General features: G+C 39.6%; 1 protein-coding gene across 3 annotated transcripts in view; it reads right to left on the reverse strand.

The window, feature by feature from the left end:
• The window catches only part of LOC110546075 (murinoglobulin-1-like), a 41860-nt gene that overhangs the window by 13101 nt on the left and 11651 nt on the right, over nucleotides 1-17108 (reverse strand). Inside the window, exons 9-20 of one of the 3 annotated variants that reach the window (XM_060384146.1) lie at nucleotides 13029-13146; nucleotides 12762-12871; nucleotides 11907-12068; nucleotides 8925-9152; nucleotides 8683-8746; nucleotides 8130-8177; nucleotides 7894-8051; nucleotides 6616-6765; nucleotides 5384-5527; nucleotides 4661-4742; nucleotides 2142-2286; nucleotides 1338-1566 (exon numbers count right to left, since the gene is read on the reverse strand). In XM_060384146.1, coding sequence (XP_060240129.1) covers nucleotides 1338-1566; nucleotides 2142-2286; nucleotides 4661-4742; nucleotides 5384-5527; nucleotides 6616-6765; nucleotides 7894-8051; nucleotides 8130-8177; nucleotides 8683-8746; nucleotides 8925-9152; nucleotides 11907-12068; nucleotides 12762-12871; nucleotides 13029-13146 — 1638 coding nt within the window. Of the gene's footprint in view, nucleotides 1-1337; nucleotides 1567-2141; nucleotides 2287-4660; nucleotides 4743-5383; nucleotides 5528-6615; nucleotides 6766-7893; nucleotides 8052-8129; nucleotides 8232-8682; nucleotides 8747-8924; nucleotides 9153-11906; nucleotides 12069-12761; nucleotides 12872-13028; nucleotides 13147-17108 lie in introns of all 3 variants that reach the window. The other 2 variants (XM_060384145.1, XM_060384147.1) reach the window with 2 other exon arrangements.

A 17108-nucleotide genomic window follows, 5' to 3' on the forward strand; every position in this document is an offset into this window, starting at 1 on the left:
AGGTAGGCGAAAGAGTGTGAGGGGGATTTATGTTAGAAAGAGAGCAGGAGGGGCTGGTGGAAAACATGTGCCTAAAGTGTCATATAAGCTGACACAGAAGGCTTGCATGGATTTCATATGCACATGCATGCCTAGAATGTTATTTAGCTGTCATCTGTGTATTATCTACCCAAACAATTATGGAGACAATTATATATTTCTGTATTGATCTTGGTTTTCTTTTGATGGCAGAAAGATAGTCACTGTACTAGATTTTTAACTACTGAAGTCTACACCTACTTCTTCTTTTTCTTCTGTTTTTAAATTATTTTATTTTATTTTTAATTACACTTTATTTACTTTGTATCTCTCCCTCCATTTCCCTCCCTCCTCCCCTCTCAATCGCTCCCTTCTTCCCCATTCTTCACACATGCCCCTCCCCAAGTCCACTGGTAGGGGAGGGTTTCTTTTTCTTCCTTCTGATCCTAGTCTATCAGGTCTCATCAGGAGTGGCTGCATTGTCTTCCTCTGTGTCTTGGTTATGCTGCTCCCCCCTCAGGGGAGGTGATCAAAGAGCAGGCCAATCAGTTCATGTCAGAGACAGTCCCTGTTCCCATTTGTATGGAACCCACTTGGACACTGAACTGCCATGGGCTACATCTGTACAGGGGTTCCAGGGAGGTCTCTGGCTAAAATGCTCAATCCCCATTGCAAAAGGCAAAGAGGTTGGACATCAGAAGAGAAGAAAACAGGAAACAAGTTAGGAGCCTCCCACATAGGGCCTCTGAAAGACTATGCCCTGCAGTCTATCAAAGCAGATGTTGGGACATATGGCCAAATTTTGGGCAGAATGCAGAGAATCTTATGAAAGAAGTGGGAAATAGTAATATGGAGAAGACAGGAGCTCTACAAGGAGAGAAACAAAACCAAAAAATTTGAACACAGGGGTCTTTCCTGAGACTCATAATCCCACCAAGTACCATGCATGGAGATTACCTACACCTACTTCTAATAAAAACAAAATCTATTGTAAAAGAGCCTTGTTGATCTATGTGTGGACTGTGTCTTATGACTGTATACAGAGGCCACATGGAATGTCCTGTCTCTGTCAGTACAGTATGTACTGTGTAAACATTGGAAAAATCACCTAATACATCTTATGTAGAGTCCATATTAGTAAACTCTGCTGTGTGTGTTTAGCTAGAGTCTGGAGATTAAGTGTTTGGAACCAGGGCTGCTGGCTCCAGTACAGTCCCTTTCTCCCTTTCTTCCTTCTTTTCATGTAATTCCTTGTTACAGTTTACATACACCAATTGCCTCTTCCCCTCTAGACATGCTTAATTCAGAAAGGTGTTCACCCGGATGCAGGTAGGAAGGTAGTTCAGCACATTGGCCTTGAGCGTGAAGGCTTCTCCTCGGATCACAGAGTAGGGCATCGTGAGCTCCACGAAGAAGGGCTGGAAGGCTTGGAGAGAAACCACAGGAGAGAGCCCAAGTCCAGTGGCATTGGACAGGCAGAAGGCCCCGGCCTTCCACTCAGTGATGGTGTCAGGGACTGTCACTTCCATTTCAGCCAGTCCTGAGGAGCTGGAGAGTGAGAATGTGGAGCACAGAAAGGGAGCCCGTGTATTAGTTATTTCTCAGATGGTATCAGATGGTCGTGACGAAATGCCATCCCTTGAGTCCTTCAAAGTAGTGATAGGAAGTGAACAGTGCAAACAGGACTCCAGATGGAAAATAAAAGGTCTTGCTGTAGTCTTGTTTTTTCAATTCAGATCTTAGCCTCACATCACCTTAAAATCTGTGTGGTAGTGGAAATCTGAACTTAGAGTTGAAGTTGCCTCTGAACTCGCATCTCTGAAATACCATACAACAACTTCATGGCTTCCATGGTCTACTCTATGTTTGAGTCTAGTAGCCTACTCCATGAAGGACTGCCTCACTTCCTACTCAACACGGTGTTCCTGAACGGTTTTAAGCATCAAAAAGGTACATGATAATTTTCATGTGCATTTTCTAGGCGTGATGTAAATACGTAAATCTCATCTGTGTTTTTTAAGTTAGTTATTTCCTTTGTTTATGATAGAAATTAATTAGAGAAATACTAGAAAACAAAGAAAAGTTTCATTCCCAGCCCAATAATACAAAAGGAAATTACTTACTTTACTGTGACTAAATCCCAGACCCAAGTTTCAGGAAAATATTTTCGAAAGGTCTCAATAGTTGGATCTCCATGGTAAAGGTTTTTATTTGCCACCGTGACTTCAGGTTCAAGTCTGGCATCGGCAAGATCATATTTTGTAGACCCTATGAAGGTGTAATGGACAAAATGAACATTGTACTTTAATACAATGGGATCCAATGTGCAGTGTGAATGTAGGTTAATTTTCAGTTTCTTCTCGGCTGCTAAGTACTATTACAATTATACTGGAAATAATGTATTGAACTGCTCATTTTGGGAAGAGTAGGTAACATCTTTGTCAAAAGCAGAAATTATGAAATCCTGAAGGGAAAAAAAAATCAGCAAGTGTAGTTGGAGTTGGAAGGAAGGATGATGCATCTTATCTTGGGTTGCATAGTCAGGGAATGTTTACAAATATGATGTTCCCCCTAGGAGTAATGAAGAGCCATACTACTATCTCCCAGGAAACAGGTCCTGTGGCTATAATGAGAATCACTCTGGGCAAGAGCTGAATGGTGTCTACATTATCAGCAGAGATATTCTTGCAGTGGTTTTTCTTTCTCTGGATCTGCAGGATTAACCCACTATTTTAATAGGTTTTCAATTCATATAAAAACTTAAAGAGATACAAGTACAAAGTCTTGGATCAGAACGAGGAAGTTTATTACTCAAAGCATTGGTTTGTGTCTATTGACAAGAAATCTAAGATTCAAAGCTTGCAACAGAGGGTCTGTCGTCTGCTTTTTCTAAGATCAAATATGCATGTAGATCAGGTTAGAGCTTTACCTAACTATTTCCCAACTGACTTCTCAGCACTGAAGCTCTCTCCCAAAATTTTAGTATGTATACACATGGAGAGCTTAATTTCTGCCTGTCCTTCTCTGTGATGGCCACAGCCTCTAGCCTGGCCTCTGTCTTTCTCTTTGTCGTTACTTCCTAGGTGTTTCCTAGGGTCTAGATTCTTCACTCATTACTGTAAGCATCTATGGGGCAGTTGCCCAGTTTATTCACTGTCTAGAGAAGTCACAGTGTCTCAGGTCCTATCGCTTTTAGAAACTTGTGAAGATATTTCAGTTTCTTTTCAAATCACTATGAGGTAAATTCATAAAGTCCAGTCAGAATCATGTTTTATGTTAACACATTTATGTTAAAGTACATTTTAGTATGTAGAGTATAAATAATAATGAAGACAGGGATCCATGATTTTAAGTTATATTACAGAGGTAGAGTGATAAAACCAGCCTGTTACTGGCACAACTATAGATACATAGATCACTGGAACAAAATACAAGCCCCAAACATACATGCATGTAGTTATAGCCATCTGATAGTTGGCTTAGATGCCAAAGCACAGACTTACAGCATCTTCAGCAAATGGTGCTGGGAAAACTGGATGCTCACACATAGAAGAAAGAAAGCAGACCTATATCTGTGACTCTGCACAAAAATCCACTCCAAATGGATCAAGTATCTCAACATGAAACCTTAAACTGCAGGAACCCTACAAAATACACGTGCAGGAAAGCACTTTCTGAATGAGACCTTTTCCTTAGAAATTAAGGACAAGTAACCAGTGGGACCTCAGAAAACTAAAATGCTTTTGCACAACTAAGGAAACAATCAAGGGGTTGAAGCTGAAGCCACAGAGCAGGAGAAAATCTTTGCTAGCCAAACACCTAAGTGAGGATAAATATCCAGAGTATATAAAGAACTAAAAAACAAAGAGTCAGGAAAACAAACAGCCCAATCTAAAGATGGGATGTGGATCTAAATGGTTTTTTCAAAAAAAAAAAAAATGAAAAAGGTTAAGAAATGAATACTTTTTTTCATCATGCTAGCAACCAGGGAAATGCATATTAAAACAAGTTTGAGATTTCATTTCATCCCGGTTGGAACAGCAAAGGGCAGCCAAAAAACTGTCAGCTAGTGCTGGGTAGGAAGCAGAGAGGAGGGAGGAGGGTAGGGGAAGGTAAGGAGGTTCAGACAGGTGTGTGGGGGGGACCCACATTTGCTGGTGTGGGAATGCAAATGGTGTGGCCACCCTGGAAGTGATTCCTATGAGGGAAGAGGGAAAGACTTGAAATGGTTAGTTGGTTGAAGATTGGAGCGAAAATGTGCCTTTGACTCAGGTGCTTTTTAAATTTTTTTTTTTTTTTACTATCCTCCTCACCTTTATTTGCAATGCCTGCTTTTTCCCTCTCTTCTTCATCCCTAACACTTAGGGAATTCTCCTCACCTCTCATGACAGTCCTACGAAAGTTCTTTGGACACAAGGATTCTCTGTTACAGCAACTACTGCACTTTGTCTTTTTTTCACACTGGAGGAACTTTAACTTCTTTATAGTACCAGCAAACAAATGGGCACATTTTTCTGAAGTAAGTTTGTGTTCTTTCTCTCTTATTTGGATGCTATACATGCTCAACAATTTTATTTTACCATCTTTGATATATAATTCACATTTACTTTTTCTTAAGATACAAGCTGATTCATTATTTTACCTGTTCTTAGGCCAGAGCTGAAGTAAGTAGTAAATTTAAGATGTTTGATCTTCAAGTTGGTGAAGGCCTGTAAACCCATGTCCTAAAAGGAAATTGTTAATCAAGCAAAATATCTCAAAATTCTGAACAAAAAAGTCATTATAAAACTACAGTAACTAAACCAGATATAGTTTTACGTGTTCACGTAGAATTTCTATTCCAATTGTGCTTTTCTTGCTCTTTAGAGAGCGCATCGAGGAACACAGAATTCACAGTGCCGCCTGAATGTGGACCTTCTTTCTGATACAATGGTGTTACTTTAAAAAGTCACTCAGTCAAGCATGGTGGTGCATGTCTTCAATTCCACCATTTGGGAGGCAGAAGCAGAGGCATAGGAAAGCGGATCTCTGTCATTTGAGGTCAGCCTGGTCAACAAAGTCAATTCTAGGACAGCTAGAGCCACAAGTGAGAGCTTGTCTCAAAAAACCAGAGTAACAAAAAGAAAAACTCACTCACCCACTCTGTGCCACTTTTGTCAATAGAGAGAAAGAGTTAGCCTCGAACGGGCACTTTCCAAATGCAGTTTTTGGAATGCTTGGGATTGAACCCGTGGCCCACAGGTAAGGTGGGTGGCCTGACAGTGACTTAGATCCCAACCTGACTCTAAATTTTTTTTTACCAATAAAGCGTTTCATTAAACCTGAATAATTCACAGACAGCATGTTAATGGATCACATGGCTTACCTCTATGTATTCATAGACATCCTTGTCATATTCGTCTGGTCCTAAGTATGTGACTGTATCTCCCATATTATAATGATCTTCTTCAGAGAGCTGGTGGGATCTTGGAGTAAGGTCCTTGTGCTGCATCTCTGGCAGATTGTAGATCTGAAAGACACAGGAGACAAGGGGGCCGCTTTCTTGAAAGATGCAAAAAGAACGCGATTAGTGTGCTCACTGTAAATCACTTGACTGCTCAAGAAATGGCTGTAATCATCGAAAGGACAGGCGCCCAAAGTATGGATAGGGCAGAGTGCAGAGAGGAAGGGACCGCCATCTTGTTTTTTTGTCATAACCCTTCAGGCAGTATACACATTTTTTAACTAACTGCTCATGTTTGTCAGCTGAAACAATTTGCTCCAGCATCCTCTTATTTAATAGATTTGGGGAGAGTCAGAATCAAAAAGAAAAACATTTAAGCAGTATTCTTTCTAAAGTATTTTCTGCATGTGAGTCATAAAATCGCAAAGTAAATAATATTAGATTCCAGTTTAACTTACACATTAGTTCCCAGAACTATTTGGACTAAAGATTTCTCTTTTTAAATTCACATGTCCCTTAGTTTTGAAAACATGCTATTAGGTAGAGTCAATCAAAATTTAAAGCTATTACAGTGATCATGTAACTATTCCTAATAAATCCTATTCTTAGTTCAATATAAAGAAAAGCTTTACTAGCATTAACTTGGCAAGACTCCTGGACATAGTTTACGGTTTCAGTTGTGCTTCTGAGAATTTTCAAAGCAAGTTGAGAACCTTGTATTACAAAATTTAAAACTTAAGTCATTATATTTTTTTTTATTGGTAAACTCTTGAGATGTACAAGATTCCATGTGTATACACTTTCATTCAGCTCCCACCGGCAGCGTCACATCATCATGATCTTGTGAATGGCACAAGCCACTCCTAGGGTAGGAGGATACAATCATGACACAGAGGGCCTGGGTCACACACAAGCTTTGCAACTCACTCTGACAGCATTACTTTCTGGTTTGTCTGGAGTTTACTGGCTCATGTTTTCTGAGGTGTTCCTCTGGTTGTACAATGAAGGGCTCCCTAGAGACTCCCTTAGAATCAAACACAGTGTATTTACATAAAGAGCCCTGGTGGCTGATGGCTGCTTTATCAGCACCAGGACCTCCTCCTGCTCAGAGCCTCTTGTTGGCCTCCTTTGGGCAGAGGCTGATGGGGACTCACCCAGGAAGGGGAGAGCTCAGCTTCAGGCCTCAGGAGCAACACGCTTTGGTCCACGGCTCTCAGGCCACAGAGGGACTGAGGAGAAGCTGTGACACGCAGATGGGCCTGTGAGGCAGGGAGACTTCGGGCTGGGTTGAAGCTCAGGTCCACCTGTGGGAAGGGAAATCAAGCTTAGCTTATCTTCCAGCTCTTGCAGCCCTGAAGCGTGCCTTGTGGAACCGCTGTGTAACTCTGCACACACATCTGTGTTTCCAGGTTGTGAGAACTATGGGAAGCTGAACTGAGGCTCTCTGCTTCCCCTTTCTCCCCTGGAATTGATGTAGGAAAACAGGAGATGTGTCAGTCAAAGTCTGAGGCAAACAAGTGACCATTTCAGGTTAAAAAAATGTTGTGCAAATTGCTCATATTTGGTATGTGTGCACATGTACATGAGTGTGGTATACACACGTGTGTGCAGGTGCTTGCACCCATGCACCCAGCCTAGGCCAGTGAGGGTGTGCTCATTCTCCTTATTCTCTTGAGACCTCCTGAGGTAATCTGGCAACCCCAAATCCCAGCAGTCTTCTGCCTCTGACCTCCACACACTGGGGTTGTAGGAGCCTCCAGTCATTCCTCACTGTCACATGAGTGCTGGGAGCTGAAGTCAGCACAGCAGGTGCCCTCACCCACTGAGCCATCTCTGCAGCCTGGAAGTTGCCCAAATTTAAGGGCCTTTCCATGTTAGGTCTAACGCCTGGGGTGGAAAAATCAGTATTCTAATTGGAGGTATGTCTATATTTCTCTCTCCATCTCATCTCTCTCCGTCTGGCTATCATCTATCATTCATCTCTCCACACCTCCAGGGGAGTGAAGCAAATAGCTGTGGGCTGGGCTGTATTGAAAGGGGATGGGTTACTGTTCTTGCACTGGGACATTAAGATGGCTCAGTGGGTAAAGGCAGCTGCTGTCAAGCCTGGTGACCTGAGCTTGATCTTCTGGACTCATGTGCAAAGAGAAAACAGACTTCTCAAAATTGCTGTTTATGTTCATACGCACATGTGCACATGTAGATAAATACAATAAATATTTTAAGTCCAACGACTTTGAATTAGTAAGTTATTAAGGATTAGGTTCCCTTTCTTGCTCCCCACTTCCTTGTTTCTTTTCAGGATTTGTGAATTGAAATCTGGTCCTCTGGTGCTGTTCACATCTTTGCCACTGGGGCACAAATATGAAATCTGTGTCCTCAAAACGATTTGCACCCTTTTGAATAGAAATTTCAGAAAATAAACTCCTCACTTTGTTGAGAAGACACTTTTCAATTTCAAATTTTGCAGAATCTGCAATCACTTCTCCATCAGGCAAGATGGCATAGATGAGCATTTTAGCGACGGGGGCCATGCTGAACTCCACGGGGATCTCCAAGGTGAAGTGGCCTTTCACAGGAGCTGCAGGGACTGGGAAGAAAGAGATGGTGATGGGTCAGAATCCTGACAGGAAAAGACAAATGAGTACACACAGTTCCAGAGGACTACCTGCATTTGGAAGACATTCCTGCTGCTCTGTGGTCAATTGTTGGCATGCTAATGATCTCAGGAGGGCACCACACATGCACATATGTACCCACAAGCACCACACATGTAATTAAAAAAAAATAAAAAAGAGTCAGTTACTTGAAAATTGGGTGTAGCTAGGATGATTTAAGGACCAGGCTGACATTCTCCATATATTTTTGGACAGACACCAAGATAACACGTTTTGCCTTGTTGTGGTTAATCTGCATGTGAATGCATAGGTTCCTCTCTTGGGGTGTATCTTGGAGTACTGTGTGTTTTCACGTGTTACATCTTGAGAATAGATATTTTACCATGTAGAATGACACTCAGTTTGCGAATCTGAAACTTTTTCCTGAAGGTCATGGTATGAGTGATAACCTTCATTAGATGGCAGAACCTTGAGTTCCTATTGAGGAGAGAGTTATGGAGACATACAAACACCATGGCAGCCTTAGCTACTCAGTGGTGAGATCCCACTGGTGAGGATGTGGGAACTCAGTTGGAGACATGGTTCTGGATGAGAAACACTTACATTCACTGGGTTCCATGTGGTGAGTGTGGCTTCCTGTATGGACGATTTTGCCCTGCGCCATGACCTAAAACAAAAAGGATTTTCCAAGCTTACATCTATATTTACCAGGATCTCTTGTAACTGATGAATCTACTGTTTGAGACCCAGGCAGAAACACCCAGCCCAGAACCCAGAGTGTCAGGGGGACATGGTCAGGAGATAAGAGAATTCTTTGCGTTTCTCAGCTTGGAGTGAAAACTCACCAGGTAGTAAAAATTGAGCTCTCTCAGCAGCAACAAAACTGGCCCATTCAGAATAAAATGTGCCTGAACTGTGTGAATCTGGCTGCAGGGCAAGATGCCAGGCTCTATCTCAAGGTAGACATAGCTCCTGCTCTCAGTATAAACTCTGTAGGCCTCATGCTGTGCTTCTGCGTATTGTTCTTCCATGCAAGGAAAAAAAAGACACAAATTTTCTTTCTTGTGGTAGACCTGGAGAAACAACAAATACTGTGCTATAGATCGCCTGCTAGGCAGAGTCTCTCTTCTGAGAATCAGCATACTTTCAGTGATAGAATATTTTGCACATCTTAGTAAAACTGGAAGGGAGGTTCATAAAATGAATTGTCTCACATCCCAAATTTTCAAACCTGAGGCAAATATTTATACCAATGAAAAGAGAAAAGACAAGAATATTATATTTTGAGACAAAGAAAGCATTTATTGAGCACCTAATACATATGAAAGAATGTTTACAGATGGGAATTTTAGTGCATGATAAATTTGCAAAGTGATGGGCTGACTGAAACATTTTCACATATTAATAAAATGTACCCTGCTCACATTCATCCACCTTACTACCCAGTCCTGTTTCCTCCCGACTCTCTTCCTTCTTGCTAGATCCTCTCTGTTTTCATTTCTGTCCTTTCCCTAGATGCCACAAATGAGGGACAACATGAAAAGCTTTTTTCTCCCAGTGTTCTCATTTCCTCTTGGCTGACACTTTCTAAATCCACCCATTTCTCCATAGACAAGACGAGTCTCTTCTAAATATCTGAGTAAAAGTCCGTGTGCACATATTTCCACTCTTCTTTTCTCACTCCTCCACTGCTGGGCATGATGCCGGCTCCACAGATGGCTGTGTTGAGTACTGCTGAGGTCAGCATGGTGATGTAGGCGAGTCTATCATATGTCAGAATTGATGTCATGGGCACGTACAGGGACGTGGTACCCCTGGCCTGTGTACTGGTTTCATTTCAGATTTTTATAGAAGCTCTGAACATAATAGTCATACTCATTTTCCCTCACAGCAGCTGTGTATATAAGTCCCTTAGCCTTGCAAACATCTGTTTTCCTGATGATTGTCATTTTGATTGATGAGATGGAATTTCAACACAGTGTTAAACTACATTTTCTCAATAGTCAATTGTCTTGAGCATCTTCGCATGCGTTCCTTGACCAATTGTAGCTGGTGTCTTGTAAATGGAGTATTTGTTGCATCTACTGAGATTATCATGTGATTTTTAACTCTTGATTCTATTTATAGACGTTTTACAGTTATCAGCTTTCAATTGTGAAGCCATCCCTGTATTCTTAGTGTGAAATCAGTTTGATCATGGTACATGATTTGTTTAATATGTTACTGATTCTGACATGGAAGTATTTCAGTACGGACTTTCTTTTTATGCCAGTTGGGTGAATTACTCTGAGGTTTCTAGATACCTTATCCTCATCTAGTTTTGGTATTAGAGTAATTCCAAACTCAGAGAAGGACCTAAAAAAGCATTCCGTCTTCTGAAGTTTTACACAATAATATTTCTTTTTGAAGTTTTGTTCAATTCAGTAATGGGTTCTTCCCAGTCTCAGTTCTTTATTGTTGAGGGCCCCTTTAAAATTATTTCTTCAGTTCTATATTTCATTGCTGATCTGTTTAATTGTTTTTTTTAAATACCCTTGTAGCTCACCTTTGGTAGAATATAAATGTTCAGAAATTCATTTGTTTCTTCTAGATTTTCTAATTTATTGGAATGAGAGTTTTCAAAGTATTCTCTAAGCATCCCGTGGGTTTCATAGTATGTGCTGTTATATCTGCCTCTACTTTGCTAATTTGGGTTTAGATAAGAACTAATCAATTTATCTTTGAAAAGAATCAACTTTGGTTTCATTGTACTTTTTACTGTTCTTTCTGTCTTCATCATCACTTTCAGCTATAGTTATTATTTCTTCCCTTCATTAATTTTTGTATTTGTCTTGTCTTATTATGTCAATAATTTGGGGTATGGCATAAGGTCTTTTATTTGATTGATACCTGTGTAGGTAGAATAGGGATTCATAGCTTTTAGAATTGCATGCATGATAGTCCATAGAAATTCTGATGTGTTTTTATTGAACTCAGAAATTAAAAAATTACCTTTCTGATATTGCTGTTTGCAAAGGGACATGCTTTCAACTTCTTCTAGAAAGTAGGTTACAATTTCCACCATTTAAATTTTTAGCCATAAATGTGTGTAAGACACCATTGGAATTCTTATACCCACAGTGGTTCTCAGAGAGGGGAATGCTGAGTCAGGGAAAAGACTGAAGGGCCTCAGATACCTCTGGTAGGAAGTCATGTAGTTGGGTTCTCTTCAAATGGTTCCCCCTGCTCACATATCTGACTAAGCTGTGATACACAGAGGGAATCATTGTCTAGTCCCTGTTGACTTCAGATTGCAGTCTCCTATGTTTTTGTATTTCCTCATTGCATTTCTAGTATTTGGTGAATCATGTCTCTCTGTCCCTCTGTCTCCCTCTCTCTCCCTCTTTGTGTGTGTGTGTATGTGTGTGTGTGTGTGTGTGTGTGTGTGTGTGTAAAGCAAGAACTAGTGTAATGTCAATTATATTCAGTTACACAATAAATAAATGTCTCATGTTTTAGAAAATGGGCACAATATATTTAGATAATGAATCTGAGGAAACACAACACCAGTCCTTGCTTGAATTGATAAAAACAGAGTTTTAATCATTTTGGCTTAAAGGTCCTGATTTGTAATATATAAAAATGAAATAAAGTAAAAAAGACTATGGAAAATATTGTGTTAAGAAGTATGTGTGCTCATAAATTCATTAATGATCAGAAACCTATTCTATTTTGCTCTAAAATAAGAAAGTTTGGCCTGGAATTGTTTTTTCATTAAAGGACAGATTACTGAGTCCAAGCTGTTACACAACCTCTCCTTGTGTCTTATGCCCTCACCTGTGACTTACTTTGATAGTGAGGTAAGAACCTGCAATGCTTGTGGTGTTGATGGAGAATTCTGCCAGGCCGTCTTGATCAGTGATAGCAGCAATGGTGTTCCCAGCTTCATGTAGTTTGATGAAGACTTGCTCATTTGGGAGAGGAATGTCGTTGACATCCACTAGGCGAACCTAAATTGAACAAGGAAGAAAAGTATAGCCCAGGAATGGTAATACTATACAGATTATAAGAGAAAAACCCGTTTCAGTATTCTATAAATATCCCAAAAGCTGCACCAACTGATTCAGGATGCAAGACATTGCTTTACACAAATCTAACACTTTGAGATCTACACCAGTAGAACTGGCTGTGCTGTGAAAGCACAGGGGCCGAAGGTATCATATTCTTAGCTCCATAATAAATGCTTTGTAGGTGCTTTGTAGATACCTGTTAGTCATAAGAAACCATTGACAGATCCAGAATGGACTAAGGGAAGTAGATGCTTTGACACAGTCACAAGATACAGTTGTTGGGGCCCCATGGCAAATGGAGACCATGGATTTATCACAAATATGTAGCACATGTGGCTTCGTTGAAACACAGTGACATCTTGGGGTTTACAGTTGTCAAGTCCATAGTTTTTATAAATAAAATTATGCTACCTATATTTTAGATTCTGGGCTTCTAGGTAGCCTTTCTAAGTCTTCAGCTTAGTTCTGGGAATTGAAGTCATGCACTTAAGTGTGTGAAGTACAAGCTCTCCCACTAAGTTACACATCTTGCTTTGCAACCAGTGATGTCAGACAAGTTTAACATTGAGCAGAATGCCCTTGGTTGAGGAACCCCCATACAGCTCAAGCATCTGTGAACCAAAAGCACTCTACTTTCATACGGAATGGAATCCCAGGTCTAAAGTCTGAGTCCGCTTTCACAAATACTAGTTTGGTTGTGGTTCTTTCAATTTTAGTTGTTCCAGATCCACTGAACTCGAATCCTGAAAAAGAAATCAGCAAGAACATTGGAAGTTCAATGCAGTTAGGTTATTGCTTGCTTTCTACATCTTTTTTCTACATCCTTTAAATCACATCTTGGTGTGAACAGACATCAATTTTCACAGCTTCCTTTTTTATATTCTGAGTTTACTTATATACCTGTCCCTTCTTCTTTGACATTTGCATTCACACGAAGATACTTGTAGTCATCATAACTTTTCTTTACTTGGAACATAGTGATGTTTTCTTCTTGTGTGATACAGCCATTTTTTTCTAGCTGATATGCAAGATAAAAAAAGGTAATGTGATGGTCAACTCAAACCCACATGTGAGGACTTCTTTCAGAAAAACGAGTCCTTACTGCTGTACAGAATGGCATTCTGACTATAAGCATGGGACTAAGCTTATATTATTAGCGTCTTTAGTTAGTACTAGTATTAATCTATTCCTACTACAAAGATAGTAAGATAAATAGCATCTGAACATGCAATAAAATCATAGGAATAAGAAAATAATTAACAATAACCCTAAATATAAATGACTTTAACTCTTTAAGAAGCATGTCTAGCTAATAAGAATAAACAATGTCAACAAACACACACACACACACACACAAATGAAAGGATAGAAAGGGATTGATTAGAAATATTCAAGCTGAGAAGAGGAAGGAGTATCAATACTAATATTTGATAAAATAGACCAGTGCAAAATTATGACAAGAAATAAAAACCTCACTACCAATGAGTGAAAGGAATAAAAAACAAACAAACAAACAAAAAAGAATGTGGAGTAAACATGTTAGTACATCCAATTTCATAAAAAACAAAAAACAAAACAAAACAAAAACCTAAAAACTACAAAATAAAAGACAGACAGATCCAGACGCAATAATAATGGGTGACTTTAGTACTACAAACTCATTAATTGATCATCTGGGCAAAAATAATAACTTTCAGAGTGTTGTATAGAAATTTCATCTGAATTAAATATTCAATTTATGAGGAGGTTCACTAAGACTCAGGAAATATAAAAACTCCTAAAGCTCAAGATGTAAACAACTCACAAGGCTCAAGAAGTTCCTAAAACTGACAAAATTATAAGGCTATAAGCAGAGTAAAAGAATTCATATCCAACAAACCAGCCCTATAGAGAATACTAGAAACAATACTTTGAATTGAAGACAGGAATAAGCATAGCTAAGAGGCTCTAGAAAAAAATCAAATGAAGCTACAATTACTGAAATATAAAATAGGATTAAATATAAACAGCAACAACAACAACAAAATGACAGCAATCAACATACACGTTTCAATGATAATCTGCAATATTAACGGCCTCAATTCAAAGCACATAGCATAATTGAGTGGCTCAGAAACAAAATCAGTCTTTTTGCTTACAAGAAACTCATTTTGTCTTCAAAAATAGGCACCACCTTAGAGGGAAAGGATAGAAAAAGTATTCAAAGAAAATGACCAGAAAGCAAGCAGACATTCCTGTTCTAACATCTGACAAAACTGATTTCAATCAAAAGTCAATCAGATGAGTTAAAGAACACTTTATTCTGATCAGGGGAACAATTTACTGAGAAGACACCACAATTATAAACATATACGAACAAAACTTTAGCACCCACACTTTCATAAAAAGCATACCACTGGACTTCAAGATGCAAATGAAACCCAAGTCAGTAACTCTAGTTGATTTCTATACCCTAATTTCTCCAATAAAGCATCTGACCAAAAAAATAAAAATAATCACAGAATGTCATCAGAATTCAATATCATACACCAAATGGACCTAACCAGTATCTATAAAATAACACCTAAGCACCAAAAATATTAGTCTTTGAAGTAGTGAGTGGAAGTTTCTCTAAAGTAGACCACATAATGGGAAATAAAACAAATCTGAACAAATACAGAAAAACTTAAACAACCTAATGTGTCCTATATGACCACAAAGCAATCAAGCTTAAAATCAACAGCAAAAGAATTTCCAAAATTACATAAATTCATAGAAATTCAACAACACACGGTCGAGTAGGAAAACAAATCAAAGAAGAACTCAATAAAGAAAAATTTTAAAAATCTTGAAGTAAACAAAAATGAAAACCCAATACAACAAAAGTGCTGGAATACATTCAAAGCTGTCCCAAGTAGGACTTTTACATTCGGGGTGCTGGTAATGAAAGAAATGAAAAGAAAAGAAATGTCTTAATATCACAAGTCAAGGAGTTAGAAAAAAGAAAGGTCAAACCAAACTCAAAACTCAATTACTGAAACAGAAATAAAGAATACAAAGAATCAATGAGTCTAAGAGATGGTTATTTGAGAAGATAAGCTCAAGAGGCCTTTCGTACAAAAAACCAAGAGAAAGAAAAAAAGAAAGAGAAGGAAATAAAGAAAAAGAAAGAAGGAAGGAAGGAAGACCCTAAAATTAACAGACTCAAAAATTACAGGGAAACATTACACAGACATTAAAGAAATTTGGAATCCTGTAGGGGAATACTTCAAAAACCTGTACTGAATTAATTTAGAAAACCTAGAAGAAAATGGACGGATTTCTACATCCACCCAAACCACAAATGTTAAACCAAGAAGAAATGGACAATGTTGACTGTCACGGAGACCTTAGAGGACAACCAACAGCTCCCACCATTCTCCTGAAACAATATATCTTCTTACTACATTGCAGAGACATGTCGTTACCCTTACAGGTATGTGTAGGTCTCACCTCATCAAAGACTCATTTTTCAATAGATAGAAACTGTTATAGAGATCCACACTCATCAGAATGCAGAGCATTGCCTATGATATGTGCAGTCCCAACGGATACACCTCCACCATAACCCCCACCTCGAAGGATCAGGGAAAAATCATGAAACAAGGATCAGAACGATTGTAAAAGACCAAAAAGCCTTTTGAAAAAATAGTGTCTTTCAGACACAACAGGAAAAACACCCATAAAATTCTCAACAATGTGGTTGCCTGAACAAGACTTACACAATGGTAGAACAAGTTAACCTGCCAATGTGGTGAAATGGGGAAATTGCTCAGAGCCCCACTCCTAGAACAAGAGCTACAGCTACAGGTGATCATTGGCTGCTGAGAATGACTGAGATGGATATAAAGGTCTGTGGGAGTCAGGAGTAGCCTGGTCCTGCAGGTAGCACAGAAGTCTCCCAGGCTGTTGCAAAGTACAAGTGCCATCTCCCATAAGGAAGGGTTGTACTGACTGAGAAACAGTGCTTAGGATGAAGGTCTAGAGGGTGAGTCTGGGTAGATTCGGGTGTGGTCTGAACCTACAGATGCAGATGACCAGGGTGTTACCTACATCCATCCCCAGCCTTTTGGGTGGTAAACAGGTCTACATCTCCTCTGTTGAGGAGAACTCCCGGAGTGTTTGACATTCCTGGTTTCTCTAATGCTTATCTGTGAGCTCAGCACCAATGCTCTGCACACCTCACGTGCTGTGGGTAAGACTACAACCTAGTATAGAAGCTCCTCAGAAAAGGAGAGGTCAAAGTACCACAAGGTCAGCGGTGGGGAATACGGAAACGAAACCTGGGTCAGCATCCCCACACCTGTTCACAGGCAAACCTGTCATCTCTGTGATTCACAAACAAGCGAGCCCATCAGCTGATGGATGGGTAATCAGAACTGAAGAGGAGAATTTATGGGCACAGAGATGATCACCTTTCACCAGATTTACCAGACTCAGACACTCGATGGCACATGTTTTCTGTCATATGTAAGGGAAAAACAAAACAATATGACAGCAACATGGAAGTTGTTCCCTTTGAGAAGAGGAAGAGTCTGGCAGGAGGAGGGATGGAGAGCATACGGTAGGTAATGAATGAGGTGATCAAGTGTATGATACACATGATTGAATATATTGCAAGGAAGCCCATTGTTTTTCACAATTTACTTACATTTCATACATGCTAATTAAAAATATACTTTCAAAGAACAGTCTATAAGGCATGAAAGTAGAGGGTGCTATATAGGAAGAGGAGAAGTACATATGGGAGTGAGGACACAGAGAGCAGAGGTGGCAAGGGGACAGGGGAATGTGGTTAAAATACATGATTCTCATGTATGAAAATGCCAAACCTCCCATTTTGTACAATGATTTACACAAAAATAAAGTTGGTGGTCAGCTCAAGTTGTTGAAACATCCCTTTAATTATAGTGGGTCCTAAGACTATCACTCTTGTCAGTTAGGGGCTCCTGGGAACTGCAC

The sequence above is a fragment of the Meriones unguiculatus genome, chromosome 5 (genome assembly GCF_030254825.1).
Source record: "Meriones unguiculatus strain TT.TT164.6M chromosome 5, Bangor_MerUng_6.1, whole genome shotgun sequence".
In the NCBI taxonomy this organism is placed as follows: Eukaryota; Metazoa; Chordata; class Mammalia; order Rodentia; family Muridae; genus Meriones; species Meriones unguiculatus.